The following is a 20250-nucleotide window of genomic DNA, read 5'->3' on the forward strand; positions in this document are numbered from 1 at the left end:
TCAAAGGTATCTATCTCAAGTTTCGAGATTTCCGAAAGAAACTTTCCCCAAAAATTATATCCAGGAGTTGTTACAAGATTTGGAACGCTGGATGTTACTACTTTTAGACTAGCAAGAGATTTTAGGTTTAATGTTTCATTTTATACATAGATTTAATCTGTTTTTGGAGTCTAGCTTTAGGCCGTAGTTTATAATATCAAAATATTAGCATACTTTAATATTCAACAGTTCTAGTCTGTTTCTTCAGATCAGTGCGGTCGTTTCAAAATTATATCAATTTTCATGATTTTCGCAAGAAACTTTTTTGATTTTCCCAAAAATTATATTCAGGAGTTTTTACAATATTTGGAACCCTGGATGTTACTACTTTTAGACTAGAAAGAGATTTTAGGTTTAATGTTTCATTTTATACATAGATTTAATCTATTTTTGGAGACGAGCTTTAGGGCGTATTTTATAACATTAAAATACGTACTAAAATACTATATTATATAATAATACTGTAGAGTCTGGTTTAGGGAGGTCTAAACCACTATAAAGATCAATGTAGATCAGTGGAGTCGTTTCAAAGTTATCTCAATTTTCGAGATTTCCGAAAGAAACTTTTTGATTTTTCCAATTATATTCAGGAGTTTTGTTTGGTTCTAAAAGCAAAAATCATCTTTGTTTATCGCTAAAAAAAAAAGTTTTAACTACTTTGCTACGCGTTACTCGGTCGCTACGTTCAAATTTGGCAACTTGTATGCGTACTGTAGATGTCGAAATGTTTAATTTGTGAAAAGCTTTGTTTTCCTATTCGTAAAATCGTTTCGCCGGTTCAAATCCGTTGGCAAAGATAGGCCGAATCCGACTGGACCGAAGGTGGCGGCGGCAAACAGCTATTATCTCAGAGCGGTGGCCCAGGTAATGGAATTATGCAACAGTGTAAAAAATAGCCCAGCGGTGTGGACGTTAGCCAGACTAGTTTTTGTGCTCAGTCCATTTTTTGTATGCGAACAATAGGCATATTCTAATTGCCAGTGTCAAGGGCACCTAGTAAACAGTTTTGCCAGGGCAAAAAACTCCTACTGGGTCAAGGCGACTCTCGCTCTTTTTATTATTTATGTTAGCTATTTCCCCGCTCTCTTTCTCTTAACCTTACCACTTCCTTCTTTCTCCCATTTCTTCCTCTTTCCCCTGCTATTTTCGTATTTATTTATTCGGGCGAGACGCGACGATAGAAATTTTAATTGGGGGTTGGCCCACGGTTTTAATCAATATTCGTTTCGATGAATTAATTCATCCATCATTCTCAAATGAGATTAAGATATAAACAACATAAAGGGATTTTTTATCTTCTCGACATAATCTCGCATTATAAACTATTATGACTTCATACAACCCATCAAGCCAAAAGTGGCATTCCATAACTCCTAACTGATTAAATTGTCTCATAAATAGATATTGTACTGAATTTATTTATTGATTAATAAGTAAGGTCAAAAGCTAATTGTAGGAGCGATGTTTGAGATCTTTCATGTTCTTGCATTTTCTAAATCATCATCTTGTTAAAAAAAATTCTGTAAATGTTTATCAATAAAAGGCAAAAAAAAAGTGGTTGGTCTTGTCTTCACATTTTGGTATTTCAGAGGATATGTAGATCAAAATGATCGACCAATACAATTGACAAATAGGGGGGGGGGGAGTTTAGAAGGATTCGTTATTTAGATTAGTCAACAAATATATATATATTTTTAGAAATCGTGAGATGCGGTCTGGTGTGATGTAGGTTTCAGAAAAACATTTTCTTTATCGTGCCAACGTTTCGATCTTTATTGAGATCATCTTCANAGGCCCTGAAGATGATCTCAATAAAGATCGAAACGTTGGCACGATAAAGAAAATGTTTTTCTGAAACCTACATCACACCAGACCACATCTCACGATTACTAAATAAATATCGATTAATGGTCACTAATCACCACACATTTATATATATATATATAAATTTGAATTATCAATCAATAAATTTCTAATAGGATCTTCTACGCGATCGACCAGCCTTACTTAGGATTAGGGTAGTAGTCAGAAAAAATTTCTCATTTTTGTATCATCGCTAAGCTTTCTATGATACATTTCGTCTTCTTCAGGGTCTACAGAAAACATCCTTACATTGATTTTCATATGCATACATAGGTATATCACATCAGGTACATAGTCAAAATATTAATTTATTAAAAAAGGAGACAACTATAAAAAGCCCTCTCCGCCAAGAAATCAGAACAATTCATTAGATTTTAAATAGTGAGAAAAAACATAAACAATTTTTTATGTATTTATTTATAGGCTGTGATGAAACATTAGCATTTTTTTATTAATTAATATTTTTTAATTAATTTTTTTTACGACGGTTCGCAAAAGCAGAGGTTATATCAACCCTCGGCGTGCCAGTGCTTTTGAAATTTTTTTTAAGTATGTCGGGTTCGAATGCAGGGTCGCTGGATTCGAACCCGGGACCTTTACCCTACAGTGATGAGCGCCGTGTCAACGCCTAAACCGTCGCGGCCACCGACGCCCCTTTTTTTATTAATCAGTTCCCTTAATTGATTACAGATATAATATAATACAATAATTAATTTCTATTACATAATTAAGATGGCCTCATATTTGAATTTAATTCTAGTTGATATTGATCGACCTCCGTAGTTTAAATTGATGTATTGGATCTTCTTGAGGTCATTTTACAGGTGAATAAAAAACATCACTATTGGGTTTCACGAAGCTTTCGGCGAATGTTCCGCCATCTTCAGGGCCTAATTTATTGAAAACAAATTTACATTAACAGAATTACATAAAACATCATATACTCATACATTATAAGAATAAAATTACGTACTTCACCCAGTTTTTTAAGACAATTAAATTTATTGCACATGTTTGTTGTTATTTTAAAATGAAGGTGGAAATGAATCTACATACTGAAAAAAAAAAAAAAAATAGTCTTGTTTAAAATCTAGTGACACTCATCGGTCCATCCTTTGGTCCCACCTCTTTATAAGTTAATACTCAATCTCAGGTACATGTATTTCTTTATCACAGATACGTTATATGTATATACAACTTTTAAACTGTTTTTTAACTTAGAATTATAATTTAATTATTTACACTATGTACAAGGAACTTTAAGAAAATTGAGACACATCGGACGGTTACAACACGGTAAGGGACCCATCCCTGTTATCAATCACGGTGTGATTAGTCACACCAACGTCACTTTGCGCTTTATTACGATTCATGAACTGTTGTAGGATTCCCGAATATGCCATGACGGAGCCCAGTCGATCCATTTGCAAATTACAAGTGTTTTTCGTAACATGAATACAGACTTTTTCGAAAAGCAGTCGTCTCTCCAAGTCCAACTCCCTGCCCAGGATCCTAGGGGAGTCCAACTTGAAGAAATGACCACTTTCTGTCGCATGTGTTGCCAATCCCGTGGTTTTCTTTCTATTTTTACAGTCCAGTTTATGTTGGTTCATTCTTATTTCAAGTTTTTGTTTTGTTTGCCCAACATATTGGATATGGCAACCCGCACATGACACCTTGTAAATCACGTTTGACTGTGAGCTTATTGGCTCCTTCGCCTTTAGGTTTGAATGTAAACATCTAAGGTTATTTTTAAATTTATACGTGACACCAATTTTTCCCATCTTATCTTTAAACAATTTTTTAATTTTCGGGGATACATTAGGTACATATGTGATTGATCTAAATGAAATTGGCTTATCACTCCTCTCCATCATGGCATTGGGGGTAATGTTATCCATTAGAGCAGCATCTTGAACACATTTTTCTTTAAAATCATTTATGAGCCTATTTATCAGTGCCACCGGGTAGTGGTTTGTTTTTAACATTTTTTGGACCTTGGCTACATTTTGTTCCAGATACTTTGAGTCGCTCAAGCCCAAGGCTCGGTTGATCAAATTTCTGGCACAGTTCACCTTTAGAGAGAAAGAATGGGAAGAGTTGAAATCCAGGAACCTATCATTGCTAGTGGGCTTTCTGTACCAATTGGTCGTTAATCTGTAATCACTTCTTTCAATGACCAAATCCAAGTATGGAAGTTTACCATTATTTATTACAAAATAGGTAATTTAATTACTAAATTGAATACAATTACATACCAAATTCTTTCAACAGATCCTTCATTTCCAGATTCGTCCCTTTGGTAGAAAATTTCTCATAAAATTATTCGTAAATCGTGAGATACGTTCTGGTGTGACGTAGGTTTCAGAAAAAATTTTTCTATATCGTGCCAACGTTTCGATTTTTATTGAGATCATCTTCAGGGCCTGGGATTTACAAATATTGTTTAAATTTAACAAATGCATGTAGGATGTGGGAAAAAGTGAATTTATACAATGCAAAAAAAAAAAATATATATTCAATCAAAGTATTCTACTCACTCAATGTTTGTTTTCTGCGTATATGTGCCATTCTTGCGTGTCGTGTTGAGAGTGCCAGTGATACATTGCTTTTTTATGTTTATATACGTTGGATTTTGAAGGGGTGGGGAAGGAAGTCGGTATAGAAAGACATTCTTAATCTTAGACTAACGGTCACTAATCACCACACATTTATCATAAAAGCTGATTGTTGGGCTTCAAAAACGCTGCATTGCCATATTAGGGTGGTCCCAAGTTTGCTCGATCGCTGACCAAACACATTTTGGACTGTCCAATATCCCGTATTTGTGCAAGTAGGCCTCATTTTTCCCATGGCCTTGCAGAAACAGTTGGAATATACTCTCTTGTGAGCTTGCCTACATTTTTTTCCATTTTTATAGCTCTTCGGTTTCCAGCTGTTTTTTCATGTACTTTTGCGTACGATGTTTCTAATTCTCTATCTAACGTTGCTTGTTTTTCCAACTAATCTGCTCTTTCTTTTCCTTGATTCCCTACATGGGCTTTGACCCACAGCAAAGCAATTTTCCAGCCTGAATTTCTTCTTAGATTTCTTAGCTGGCTTCTTATTTTTTGGACAGTCGGATTTTTTTACCTTTGGTTGTTTATCAACGCTAGGGAAACCGAACTATCAGCTGATCTCGAATCCTCTTCGTGCCGGTCCAGGAACCACTCGAGTGCCAATTGCTTGCAGCTCAGCCCGGTTGTTAGAGCAAAATGGAGCTAGTTTTTTCGTCTAATTACTAATTCCTGTTTTTTGGCGTATATTATTGTCGCACTGCCCACCGTATGTTCTAATCGACTACAGTCTGTGTATGCTTCAAACGTCGGATTAGAAATTTATCCTGCTAGCAAATTTTCTACTTCTGTTGGCTGTGACCATTCAACAATCGGTTCGTTGACTTCTGGCAGGTAATGAGGATGTAGACCTTCTTCGCTCTTTTTATTCGCCATATATTTATTACAAAGCTTGGATTTTGAAGTCAATAGGGGCTATGTTCGCTAAGTCTAGCGATTACTGACAATTATTAGTATTAGAGAGAAAAAAGGTAAATCCGTTGTGACAGTGTTCATCACCTCCCAAAAAGGAAAACCTCAAATAAGACTAGTCATCGCCCATGTGATATATATAATTACCTGCTAACCGTAGTTGTTTTTATTATTTATATATTTTATAGTTAAGTTTCCTATTTATATTGTATAAAACTAGTATAGTTTGAAGATCGATTATTGTTATTATTTGACAAACCTGTTTAAAAATTTAACATTTTGACTAAGTACCTGTAAGTTGTCAAGCATCTGCGATATATCTGTGTACATGTATGAGAATAATTGTAAGAATGTTCTCTGTAGACCCTGAAGAAGACGAAATATATCATCGAATGCTCGGCTTGGGTGCAAAAAGAAGGAATTTTTTCTGACCATAACATTAATCCTAAGTAACTAATAAATTTCCCCTATTCAAAATCTATCCCTAATTACGTCCTCATTATAATTCATTTCTACTACCTGTTAACGTGAAAATGTGTGTTATCCATCACAAAAACCCATCTATCATAAAAACTATCAGATAATTATTTGTTGCACAAGCGGAAAAAGCTCAGGGCAGTGTTTGTATGCAAAATTTATCGTACATCCTGCCTGTTATTACCATTTCAAATCAATAAAAAAAATTCAGTAACGGCCTAAGTACAATTGTGCACCAGTTTAGAAAAGTTAGAACTTTGAATTAGTCAAGAAATGTATATACATGAATTACATACATGTAAATAAATTTCCATTCTCCGGAACCTAATCTTACCAAACCTAACCTAAACATATCTCACCATGGACACTTTTCGTTAACGTGAAAATATGTACATCCAGCCCTAAATCATATCCTTGTTAAAATATATTATATAATTTTTTGGACTGGTAGAAACAACCCAGGATACTTTTAGCGATTAAAAATTGGTCATGCATGCTTGCCTGTTATTACCATTTTTTTAAATTTTCAGTCATAATTAGGTGATAAAGAAGGAAGAGAGTTTGTTGTTGTTTAAATAGGTTTGCTTATCGTCTGACAGACCAAAGCTGCGAGGATAATTTTTTTCGTCAAAGACATCCAGGTTTTAAAGAAGAGATTTGAGAAATGTTTATTGTTTGAATAGGTTTGATGATAAAGGCTTACACGATAGGAAGAACAAAATGATCCGAAGCTACCAAACTACTATTGTAGATTAGTTCAAACAGCTAAAACTTTAAATTAGACAAGAAATGTACATATGTGAATTATGTACACATCAATAAATTTTCAATCTCCAAAAGCCAATACGATCCTACCTAACCTTTAACCTCCTTATCCAACCTAAGATAACCCCGCAACTTTAACCATATCTGACTTAACCTAACCCTTTCCTTCGGCACTTCCCGTTTATGTGAAAAACGTATATATCCAGCCCAAAACCCAGCCATGTTAAAATTTATAGCTATTTTTATTTTGTACAAAGGGAAACAGCCCAGGACAGGTTTAAATGATTAAAAATGGATAAGGAATCCTTGTCAGTTAATATCAATTCAAATATTTTGTTTTTGTCAAATATATCCAGCTTTTAAGGAAAAAGATTGAGAATAGGTTTGTTTATCCACTAACAGACCAAATGCGAGATTAGGAGGATCAAAATGATCCGAAACGGCGAAACTACAATTGTATACTAGTTTCAATTAATTATTCTTTTTATGTAAGGTCTTGGTCGAGATAAAAAAAACAGTGTCACAAGCGGGATTCGAACCCACGACCTTCGGCCAGACACGCCGCCGCACCACCACCCGAACTATCGTGACTTCGATCCTCTCGGACACCAACTCTCCATCTCAACCTTCCGAGAGGATCGAAGTCACGATAGCTCGGGTGGTGGAGCGGCGGCGTGTCTGGGCGAAGGTCGTGGGTTCGAATCCCGCTCGTGACACTGACTTTTTTATCTCAACCAAGACCTTACATAAAAAGAATAATTAATTGAAAGAAATAACTTGATCAATTGACCACTAAAACGTAAATGGATTGTATACTAGTTTAGAACCGATAGAACGTTAAATTAATCAAGAATTATATAAATATATATATAAGAGAAAGACAAATAATATTATTTGTCACAATTAGGTATTCATTTGATATTTGATAGAAATTATTCAGAAACTAATTTTATAGTTGAGTCCGCCCTCCTAGACCGAAGTGATTGGGACCGAATTCTGTACAATTGAAGAAAAATTCGAATTAGGCGAATAATGCAGAAGCAAACAGTAAAACAGGTCCGGTAGACATACCAAAGCAGGTGATTCTGTATGTTGAAAAATAGGCAGGAAGTTTTGAAAAAGCAGGACAAGGGTGTTTGATTATTCTGTTACCGACCAACTTTGGTAATACTCTGGGTTTTGGATTATTAGGAATGTGGTCAATTAGTCCAATACTTTATTTTACATATTTTCTGCTTTCGGCTCTATATTTGGCTTATACTTAAGCGTTTCGGCGTCTCGTCTTCTTCAGGTTTTAATAATAATTTTTCTTTTCTTCAATATTATTCCTTCTTTTTCTTTTTAAATATGAATTTGTTTTGTTTAAAAGACAAGTTATTCTGTTGCAATATATATACCATTTATTTTTGTAATTCGTAACATTGTTTTTGCAATATTAAAAGTAATGTTAATTATTATTAATAAATAAATTATAAAAATATCTAACAATATAATAATGTAAACTAACTTTTCCAAAAATAAAATATATGATCTGAAAACGGCACAGGATCGAAGAAACCTGTTTTTTTTTTTAATTATATTACCCATGTATCAAATATATATATATATATATTTTAAACATGATACCACCACTTAGCGAGGCAGGTGACAAGAGACCCCGAGCCGAAGCTCGCGCCCCATGTTACATGTCTACCTTTGAATTACACCTCAATGTAACTTTCCCTTATGAAACAATAAATTAGATGGTATATGTCTCTTCTCCCAGATGTAATTAAAGTTTCCAATGAAAACGGTCTGGCCACTCCAACCAAGGAGGTTTTTAGATGCCACTGATGAGATTCTGTCTCATATCCTCGTATTGTGGGCATTCCATAATTATATGGTTCATGTCCTCTGTACAATCACAGGAAGCACAATTGGCATATTTTCCCAGGCCAATCTTATATTTATGAGCACCCCATAAGCCATGGTTGCTTCTGATCCGTGTGATTACGGTATAGAAGTCGCAAGTTGCCCTGCATCCTTGAAACCACGGAGCCTTGGGTACCATGGGGAACCTGGACCGATACAGTGATCCGCCTGCGGAGCCATTATGAAATTCCTGCCACTCAGATAGTCTCGCATTGAGTAAACGTCTACAATCGCTTTTTGTATATTTATATTCGCAGAATTCCCCTGTATCGATAGCCTGTTTTGCCTTCACATCTACCAGCTCATTCCCAAGGATCCCTGAATGTCCTCTAATCCAGCATAGAGTTATATTTTTTCCGCTGTTGACCAGTTCCCTATACACTAGCAAAATATTTACTGTTACATGGCCCGGTTTCGAATTGGTATTTGTTTTCTCTATGTGCGAGACAATACTTTTTGAATCAGTCAGGATAGCAATTTTCTTAACATCTAACTTCTGTACATACTCTAATGCCTTAGAATAGCCATGGATTCGGCAGAGAAGATGGAGCTATTTGCAGATAGAGAAAATGTTTTATTCTTCCTAAGAACGTGGTTAAATTGTAAATTTTATTTAAAAATGAAACAATGGCTAAAAATGACAATTAATTAAGGTTTTTAGTTGAGATGAAAAAAGCTAATGGCACGAGAGGGATTCGAACCCACGACCTTCGGCTAGATACGCCGCTGCTCTACCACCTGAGCTATCGTGACCTCGATCCACTCGGACATCAACTCCCCATCTCAACCCCACCTTATGAGTTTTCCCTTGAGGTCACGATAGCTCAGGTGGTAGAGCAGCGGCGTATCTAGCCGAAGGTCGTGGGTTCGAATCCCTCTCGTGCCATTAACTTTTTTTCATCTCAACTAAAAACCTTAATTAATTGTCATGTATTAATTGGTCAAGCGGAACACGAAATTAGTGAATTAATGGGTAAAAAAATGAAATTTTCGGTTAAAAACCACTCTGAAGCCTTGGCTGTCTAGCAGAGCAGAACTACACCAACAAAACGTCGGGAAAGAACCAAAACTACAGGTTCATCGCCAAAAAGATCAAAGAAATTATCAAAAATTACCGATCCCCCTGGAACCATTCAGTGGCCCATATCGTGCTAAATTTCACTAATTGCATCGCAGGTAGCGCAAATGTTTCTTGATCTCCAATTCTCGCTGCTTGTCTGTCAGGTTTTTTTTCTATTCGACAATTGGACATTTTTAGTACTTGGTTTGTTTTGTTGTTCCAAAAAATTGTTGATGTTTTTTTCTTTACCTTCGTTCACTTTAATTTATTCTTGCCGATTTGATTAATGTCAGTATACTTGACTACTTAGATAGTAACTACTTGACAAGAGAAAAAAGGAACAAAAAGAAACTTTAACTAGATATTTAAAAATTGAAATATCCTGTTGCAGAAAGAAATAATGAGAAAATATTAGTTGACATATTTTTGTTAGCAATTCCTTCTGGTCTCTTTGTCGGTGTTTTACAGCTACGTTAATTTTACCAACGCATCCTTTTAGAATAAGAATGGGTGGTAGGTTTGTGCAGGTCGGGTAAGTTGTAAATAAAAGGTCCAACTCTGACAGTGCTTCGTTTACGCGTAACTAACCCTGGGGTTTCCTTTTACGACTTATTGCCCTAAACAGTTTTTTTTCTTTTTTTGGCTACCGTCCACTATGCCGAGAAAGGTCCCGCATGTCGTTGAACCCGAGGAGGTACATTAACTCGAGTAAAATCATTGTAAAGAGGCCCGGAGAGGGATAAAAGTCGCCCAAATTTTATTATTCACTTTTTACCCTGTAACGGTACCATGACTGCTTCCGCCTCGCAGTGACGTTCGGCTGTAGTAAAAATATGGGAATACAGTTAGTTTGGAAAACAGGGCTGTTTAAAATACGGAAATGGCCAGGTAAAGAGGCCGACGACGCGTTCCCTCTTGTCCGCGATAAAGGATCTACGATCTCAAATTCCATTTCCGTATCGCGTATTCAAAGAGTCGATAAAAGTACAAATCCACCGGCTTCGCTCCTATACGGCGAACGGCCATTTCCAGAGGGGGAAGAGATAAAGCAAACAGGATTTATATGTTATTTATACGATAAGTGAGTAGGTTTGAGTTCCGCGAGTGACCATGGGCTTAAGGAGCCGGAGGCAAAAATAGACTTGAACAGGCGGATAGAGAAGTAGCTCCAAGGCCGCTGACGTGCTACACGCCGTCTATCTATGAATCTCAAAAACGGATTCCAAGTTAGTTTATGAAGCCTTTCGTTAATTATTTTCCGCAATGTGTTATCCATTCGGGGCGGATTTATAAGACTTTATTCAACCGGAAGGCAATCGAAGAAACAAGCCAATATAAAGTAAATTATTACGTTGTTGGGATTTAAGAGAGGGTCGGTGGTCTTAAAGGGGTAAACGAATTTGCAATTAGTTTAAATCAATCCTGCTCGTTATCTGCTAATGGACCACCGGAAACTGCTACCATTGTCCCCCGGCAGATATATCTCCTCGTGTCACCGTTGTTACTGAATTTTTGGATATGTCCTCCGGTTATCGCACGATTTCTTACTTAATTCCAACTTTCCTCCCGACATCGAATTTAACTACAATTCGTTATTACTTTCATAACTCTCGATTGGGTCTGTATAAATCAGAGAAAAAAACGGGATTCAGGTTTGACCGGCCGCGGCTGTCATTTAACAGGAAGCAAGTGAGAAAGGTTGTTCGGTTTAACTGCGGAGACTAACTAAGCCTGAAGGTTAATGTAAAACCCCATGGGAATCGTTTATCCTCCACCATCACGCGTTATATTCTTAAAAAGGACTTTAATTACAACTATGGAAATATTTGTCCCATTACATCAATTAACAAAAAACAAAGGTTAACCTGAAAATAGAAAAAGCTTCTGCCTCTTTTTGATGATAATGATAACATAACAGAAAATTTAAGAAATTAAATATAATGAGCCTCTCATTATCATTAATGTTCCTAACTCAACCCATAATATATTAAATTAATAAAAATATACTTGAGGGTATAAAATGATTAGCATAAAGAAGGTGCTTGCTTTTCTCTTTCACTTCTTAACTTGAGAAAGAAAATGGCCCAGAGACCGACTGTGATGTATAACTGAAAAATTCTGAGCTACATAAGCGAAATTTTTAATAACGTTAGCGTAAACGGTTACGCAAACATATAATTTACAAAAATTGGCCCGTAACAGAACCAGATACCTTTATAAAAGGAAATGTTTATATCGAATCATAAAATTTATAATAACAAATTTTTTTTTTGATAATAAATTCTATAGACACAGGCATTACTGTGGGAGGTTTTTGCAGTTAAATGGAATCTACATAAATATTATCTTTAATAAAACTTTGTCCACAACTAATATAAAACCCTTGGATTCTTGTTAAGTGTATTGACGAAATTTTTTGTATTAAAAAATATCCAATAAAACAATTTTTAATATAGTTAAACTGATATCATAAAAATATAAAATTTACTTTATAAACAGATGGAAATAATAGAATAAACTATCTAGATATAATTACAAAACATAACCTAATATGAATGATTCTTTGCCAATCTAGGATTGGACTTAGAAGGAGACTTTCCAGGATTTTTGACATTTTTAGAATAATTAACCTGACATCATAAAAATATAAAATTTACTTTATAAACAGAAGGAAATAATAGTATTAACTATCTACATATAATTATAAAAAAGCCTAATATGAATGAATCTTTGCCAATCTAGGATTATTATAATAATACTATAATTATTCTAATATCTATAATTATTTATATTTTATAAATATTTTTTACCATTTTTTTTTAATATAAAAAATCATCTAATGGAAATATTGTGTGGTGTATGAGGCTAAAAAAAAGAAAAAAAATGGAATACGTTCATAAAATAGGAAAGCGAGTATGTAGACTGACATTGTATATTACAGTTAAAACCGTCTTTTAAGGAAGGTTTCGAAGTATAGTGGAGATAATTACGTCATATCCAGGGGATTGCCGAATGGTACTTAACTTAAGGATGGAGACTTGTTTATTACTGCTAATTTATATTATATAATATATCTGCTCTATGCAGGGTGGATTTTGTTTATAGTAATTATCAAAATTAGATACTTACCGAAGGGCACATTTTGCACTGATACTTCCGTCCGGAGCCGTTCTGCGTCACGACGTGGTGCTGGGCTTCTGCTTTGGTCTGGTTGCTCAGCGGATGTGGTACGATGAGCATACTCGGCGGTGGAAGCGCACCACTTCCAGCCGGTGGTGAGGCCGAACTGCTCCCGGAACTTTGAGTCCTGGGGGCAGCCCCGCCGTACACACCGGCTTGGTGGCCGTTGTCGTCGACTCCTGAAACAAAACAAAAAAAAAATTAAAATTTGGTACTTTTTTCTTTTTGTGGCAATAAAATGAGAGGAAAAAGTGAAACTTTTTCACCATCTAGATTAAAGCTTAGTTAGCTGTGATTTTCGATTAGATCATATCATAATTAATTGTTAATTTTCTGCAGCTTGTTAAATTTTTTTTTCTAATATGAAAACACTCAACCATTCTGACCCGTCCAAAGTCGAGGAACGATTAATTGCAGGTAATTTATAAAAGTTACATTATGTTAATTACTATTACACAAAGTAAGGCCGAGAAGCGAAATTAATTTAATTATCCATTACATTTTAACCACCGGACATTTTTATTAGCCTAGTTTCTCACAAGGAACTGGCCATGTAATCACGATCTCATTTGTTTTTTCAAAGATTGTTATTAGGAAATATTAAATAGTAATTTTTAATAATTGTAGGATAATTTAATGAGAGCGCAGAAGCGAAAAATTCACAAGAGGACGAGACAGAAAAGCCCCTTAAAAAGCCCAGGGCAAAGCAGATGTCTCAGCGGAAAGGTCGACCTTATTTAGCTTCAAACGTTCGATCAACTTAATTCGGCCAAACCGATGATTCGCCTTGGTAAAACTGTTAATCCTTTAATTAACATGTAAGTCGATTCAAAAGTTTCTTTTAAACATGCTAAAAATTTGAAAATAAGAAAAAAACCTTATTGAGAAGATTTCTACAACTCTGGTATTAAATTGCAGTCTATAAGCAATTTTTTAAAATATTGATTGTAGGTACTTTAGGTGATTTAGAAAAAAAAAATGGCTAAGAAGAAGAAATATATCTTTATTCTGGGACGGGATCCCCTTTGAATAATACAACGGTTTAACTGGATGGAAGTTCCGCTAATCAAGTGCAACATAAAACAGAGAGAGCATAAAAACAAATAATTTCTTAGAGGGAAAAATGAAATGAAATTAAATGCATACAAATCAAATGAATTGACAAACAGACTAAAAAATAAAAATATTGCAATTCTTATAAAAATTTTAAGAAAACGACTCAGGTGAAGAGAGAGGAGGTGATTGTATAGGAGGAATTTGAAGGAATTAAGACATTCTCTCTACACCCCAGATAGAATGAGGGGGTTGCAGAGTTTGGGGGCGCGGATCAGAAAGGATTTTTCGGAGTGGGTTTTGTGTTGAGGCGAACGGGATGATCTACTGAGGATGACAAGTATAAAAACTACGAAAAAGGAAAGATCCTAGGAAGTATTGAGATCTGAAGAAAGGGGTGAGCCGAATACAGGGAGACACCCGGAACCCACGAATCTTACACAGCAATTCATGATGCGCTTCAGACGCCTACTCCCAAGAGCTTCCCCTATCTCACACTGTAATCGATGAAGGGAAAGATAAGAGATCTTAGGAGTTTGGGGTGTAGAAGGGTAAGAGAAGCCAGGACCGACGGAATAGGCCGAGGGAGGCTATAAAGTGGAGGGAAATTTGGGAAATGTGAGGGTCCCAGGAGAGGTTTTGGTCTTGGATAATCCCAAAATTTGTGATATAGGTATTTTTTGTGGTTATTAACAGTGAGAGAAGGGATATTGGGAAGGGATTTGAGAAGTCTGTCCGATGATTATGGCCGCGGACTTAGACGGATTGAGGTTGAGGGAATTTTTATGGGCCCATTTATTAATGGGATTAAGGTCATTTTGGGTATTTAGGATGGCCAAGTGTAGGGCTGAGAGATGGAAGGATAGGCAAATTTGGGAGTTGTAATTAAAATTCTGGATGGATTCGGACAGATAGTTAATGTTTATACTAAAAAGAATGGGAGAGATGCTAGAGCCTTGGGGAACGCCAGATTTTAATGGGAGGAAGGAGGATGTACGTCCGTGGGAATAGTGACTACTTGGAGATGATTGGTCAGGTAGGAGTGGAACAAACGGAGAGTACTATTGGAAAAGGAATAGGATTCGATTTTGGATAGGAGGGATGGAATCGAAGGTTTTGGAAAAGTCAAGGAGAATTGAGATGGTAAATCTTCGTTGGCCCATTGCAGTGTGGAGTTTACTAGTAATTTTCGTGAGAGCGGACTGCGTGGAGTAATCCTGGGGGAAGCCCGATTGGATGGGATTAAAAAGATGGGAATGTACTAGGTACCTAGAAACTTGGGCTTTGACTATACGCGACAGTAGACCTTAGGAAGTTTTGTTGATGGGATGGACAATGGTTTTTTTTGCCAAGCATAAGGAAAAACTTAGTTCTGTACAGAGTAGTTGTAAATATGAAGCAGAAGAATAAAAATAACAGGGAGGCAGAGTTTAAGGAATTTGTTAGAGATGCCTTCGTCTCCTCCAATGGCCTTGGAATGGGATTTGGCAATTACCACAAGCATATCAAAAAATTTGCTAGCATGATAAGCCTTGATTAAAGACTCATTTATTCAGATAATTTTTGTTTTAAATTAAAAATTAGGCCAAAAACAAAACTGCTTCGTGCGATGATATTTATGTTATGTTCAATCACCATTACACGATCGTAAAAACACATGTTTACGTAAATCCACATCCAATGTTATGAGTCAGTTTGAAGTTTTTCAAAAGCATCAAGATATCGATGAATAAAAAAGACGATAGGGCTTGAAAAAGTGTTAAGTAATATTAAAATATAAGCTCAAATCTCTCAAGTTATCTTGAAGAGAAGGAAAACGACTGCGAATTCAAGGATACAGATGGAAGTGCGGTGGAAAAGTAGGTAATAATTATTCCTATGATTCAACTAATCTACATCTCGTCACAGTTGGGCATCTGGTTTAATTATTGACTTCATTTGCCCAAGTGAAAAAAAATCGACTAATTTGATCGTTACATATTTGTGTTGTGCAAATTTCAATTTAATCAGTATGCAAGCTGAATATTGAGAAAAATGTTTCTCCCGGGTTTTATATCTAGTCTCCGTCCAAGGTATTTTGTTCTTGGAGGGAAGTTTGGGTCGGGTTCAGGTATACGCCCTAGGCCTCGAGATAGGGAGCGGCTTTTGTTTTCCACCTTGACGATGATACATTTTCTATTTACATTCTATCCAGCCTTGGGGGCCCACAAGAGTTAACAAGTTGTCCACGTCGATAGTAATTGCCGAGCACACCAGTAGTCGGGGTAATTACAAGCAGATAGAAACTCGTGGACATAGCCGGGTAATGAGAACCGGTAGCATCAGATTCCAAACGAATTGACTGAAATGTAAATGATAAGCCTTTCGATTGGAAAATACGCAATATTAATTGAAAGAAAATCAAGCCTAGTGTGTATTATTGCCAGGAAAATGAAAGAAGACCAAAATATAACGTGATTAGAAGTGATACTAATATACGTACATATAAGGACATGTTTGAATCCAACAAACTGACCTGTTCTATTTTATTATGCTATTTTGTTGTATTTATAAAGAACAACGACCACTAATGAAAGTTGATTAATTTCTGGCCTGCCTATACTACAGGTAAAATATAACGACCAAAATTTATCCAACAAAAGAGGACATTGCTGTTTTCCATTTGGCCGGATAAAGATTATCGATAAGGATCAATTTAGAGGTCTAATTTATAGGTGAAAATTTAACATTATATTTGTATAGTTGTACTTTTGAAATTTGTACTTGAATAAAGACCAATTTATATCGGATAATACCAGACTGTTACATCTTCTTCATCAATTCTCCTCCACTATTATTTTTAATTTTTTTTCACGTAAACCTAATTTTAACATTTTGATATGGATTGATATTACCTCTTAAACAGCAAGGATATACGACCAATTTTTAACCACCCGAACTGGACTGAGCTTTTTATGGTACGAAATTTGAACATGGATATGTTTTAGTGCTAGATACATAAATTTGTTTTACCTATACATTTTTGCGTAATTAATTTTGCGTTGGATTTAGGGAATTAGGATGTTATGGGAATGGTTATGTTAAGCAGAGTTAGGATTAGGGACTGGCTATGTTAGGTTAGGAATTAATAGGTTAGGTAAGGTTAAAAACTAATTTACTTTGGCTAGGTGCGAAACAGTTACGCTAAATGGCAGAGAAAATCGTTAGGTTTGGTTAGGTTAAGTAGAATTATTGTTAAAGATTGTTTACGTTGGGTTAGGTATGGTTAGTTTAGGTAGAGTTAGGGTCTGGTTAGGTCAAGTTAGGAATGGTTACATTCACTAGTTTTCGTCCGCTTGACCAATTAATATCTTTCATTTATTTAAGGTTTTTAGTTGAGATAAAAAAAGTCAATGTCACGAGCGGGTTTCGAACCCACGATCTTCGTGCTGCACTACTACTTGTGCTATCGTGACTTCGATCCACTCGGACACTAACTTCCCATTTCAACCCTCAATCTTTTTTATCTAAGCGTCCGTCTTAAGCGGACCAGAAAACTAGTGAATTTAATAAGTTAAATGAAGTATATCTTTACTAAAGCTCTCCGTGGCCATTTCATTTGTCGCCGAGAATTACAGATTACACGACATTTGAAAAATGGCAAAAAGGAGGGAAAATTTAAAAGGTGGGGCTGAGATGGGAAGTTAGTGTCCGAGCGGATCGAAGTCACGATAGCTCAAGTGGTAGAGTAGCGGCGTATCTAGCCGAAGGTCGTGGGTTCAAATCCCGCTCATGACATTGACTTTTTTATCTCAACTAAAAACCTTAATTAATTGAATTGTATGTAATAAAATATCTGCCAAGTGAGAGGGCAGTATAGCTGCCTCACATTTTGTGAATACGATTGGGATGAAATTCATATGGAACCATCTTGATACGAACCCGCACAATATCTGAAAATTTCCTAAAAATTGGTCCCACGATTTCGGAGTTTTCCCGGTTACAAGAAATTGACCCCATATAGACAGACTCGGAACTAAATTTTGTCCTGAAACGAAAAATGTTTGAAGTTTTGTTTTTGGAGGACAAAACTGACAACAAATGCAATGGCCACTTAGAGCATTAATGAAGAAGATATATTTAATTTAACTTATTAAATTCACTAGTTTTCGTGGTCCGCTTGACCAATTAATTTGAAAAATGGTAGAGCAGCGGCGTATCTTCCCGAAGGTCGTGGGTTCGAATCCCGCTCATGACATTGACTTTTTTATCTCAACTAAAAACCTTAATTAATTGAATGGTTACATTATTTATTTCTCATAAAATACCTCTACATCAAAAAGGTTACTGCTGTTGATTACTGTTAGCGATAAAAAAAATATGTATCCTTGCTTGTAATTTTAAGTGATACTAACTTTTTAAAAATAAAACGTCATTATATCATTGTTATTTCGTTATAAAGTAAATTAAGATAAAATGTGTAATTATATGGAAAATCCTCCAAAAATTTACACTGAAGTAAGTTTAAGCCTTTATGAGGTTTGTATATTAATATGTTAAAAATTAATAATGATGATGTTCACTGTTGGATTATTTCCATAGAGAAAAATAAATCATTGCGAGCGAGCTGCTTTCAAGCCACTGTTCCAGAAGACTTGGAGTCCAGGAGGCCAGTCCATTTTTGAATAGAGATATAATTTTATTATATACGGACGGGAAAACCGTGTAAATATCCCGGTCGGCATGATTTACGCCGGTTAACGAAGGCCGAGAATCAGCAATATTTCGGTTTGACTTTATATACCGACCGTGGTCCGGAATTGAATCTCAATCGACCGGTTTATAAATCGCGGAAATCATCAAAGGACGGCGAACTTACTAAGAACTAAATTATTAAAATATTTAAGGCTCCCTGACAGCTTCTGTGTCTTGAACTGAGGAGGGATTCGAAAGAAATATCACCCATCGGATTATAATTAATGATAATTGTCAAGAATTTGAAAAGAGCCAAAGAATTAAAAACGAAAACTGTGTTATTTACGTAATGAAAATGAATTATTTCAAAAGGTTGAGGTTGAGGCGAATTTTGCATAAGCTAATGAGTTTTAAGACTAACTAGGCTTTCTTGGCTCGTCTATTCATGAATAAGTAATGCAGATTCTATTATCCCTAAAATACTTAATACAAGTTCGTTTGATTCGTCTTCGTTTCAACTTAGATCAATTATATCCGAATTACGAGTTACGCCAAATTTCCATATTTTTTTCTCATCCTTTATTATTCGAAGGTTTCTGTTACGTGGTGTAAGATCTCTCATACCAACCTTTTGGAATATTTAAAATGTATAATAATCGGTTTTAAATGATAAGAAACGTACCTCGCTCATACATAAAGACGAGAGGAATCAAGGATGCACGTGGCTCCAAGAACCAAAGAAATTATTATTTTTTTATTTCGATTACAAAAAAAAAATTATAATTACTAGAGAGAAAGAAAGTTGTTTCTCCATCTAGTTAACTATTGAAAAATTCTAAGTGTCAATGTTGAAATAGAATCTGAATTTCCTGTTTGTTCGTGTTGTTATTCTACATTATTCAACATTACTGATATGAATTTTATATAAAGACACTGACAAAACCAAGTATAAGTCATACAAGAACACCTGGTCAGAAAGCGGTAGCGCAATTGTCCTTATGCAAGAGTAACATAACGGTCGAGCACATTTTCAATTGTAGAACGCTGTATATATATGTATATATACAATATTTTGGAATATAATCGGGCTTGTGCTTAATCTTGGGACACCTGAGACAAATTTCAGATTATTACCCGTACTTATAATACAAGACTTATATTTGTACAAAATATCATAATAAAGGATGTGCCTTATAATTTTGATGGTTAGATTACACCCCTCTCTCCAAAGCGGCACTAATTTTGAGAAAATTGCAATATTTTCATATTTATTTAGAAATCGTGAGATGCGGTCTTGTGTGATGTAGGTTTCAGAAAAACATTTTCTTTATCGTGCCAACGTTTCGATCTTTATTGAGATCATCTTCAGGGCTCAGTGTTTGTCTTCTGTGTAATTGTGCCCCCTCTTTGTTTTGCCCCCCGAGGGCACTCTCGACACGACACGCAAGAATGGCACAATTACGCAGAAGACAAACACTTTGAGCCCTGAAGATGATCTCAATAAAGATCGAAACGTTGGCACGATAAAGAAAATGATTTTTTTGAAACCTACATCACACCAGACCGCATCTCACGATTTCTAAATAAATATCGATTAACGGTCACTAATCACCACAAATATTTTCATACCTTATTTTACAATAAAAGACCTATCTTTGTACCAATTTTCACGTTCTATCTACGGTAAATGCTTTATAATTT

At 35.5% G+C, this 20250-nt stretch overlaps 1 protein-coding gene across 6 annotated transcripts in view; it reads right to left on the bottom strand.

Annotated features, from left to right (window-relative positions):
- Window positions 1-20250, bottom strand: part of LOC106666508 (zinc finger protein rotund-like) — a 352459-nt gene that overhangs the window by 78007 nt on the left and 254202 nt on the right. For all 6 annotated transcript variants that reach the window (XM_014393760.2, XM_024225721.1, XM_014393762.2 and 3 more), the window contains one exon: window positions 12772-13001. In XM_014393760.2, coding sequence (XP_014249246.2) covers window positions 12772-13001 — 230 coding nt within the window. The remainder of the gene's footprint in view (window positions 1-12771; window positions 13002-20250) is intronic.

Source organism: Cimex lectularius, unplaced genomic scaffold, assembly GCF_000648675.2.
Source record: "Cimex lectularius strain Harlan isolate CLEC.00 unplaced genomic scaffold, Clec_2.1 scaffold90, whole genome shotgun sequence".
NCBI classification, from domain to species: Eukaryota; Metazoa; Arthropoda; class Insecta; order Hemiptera; family Cimicidae; genus Cimex; species Cimex lectularius.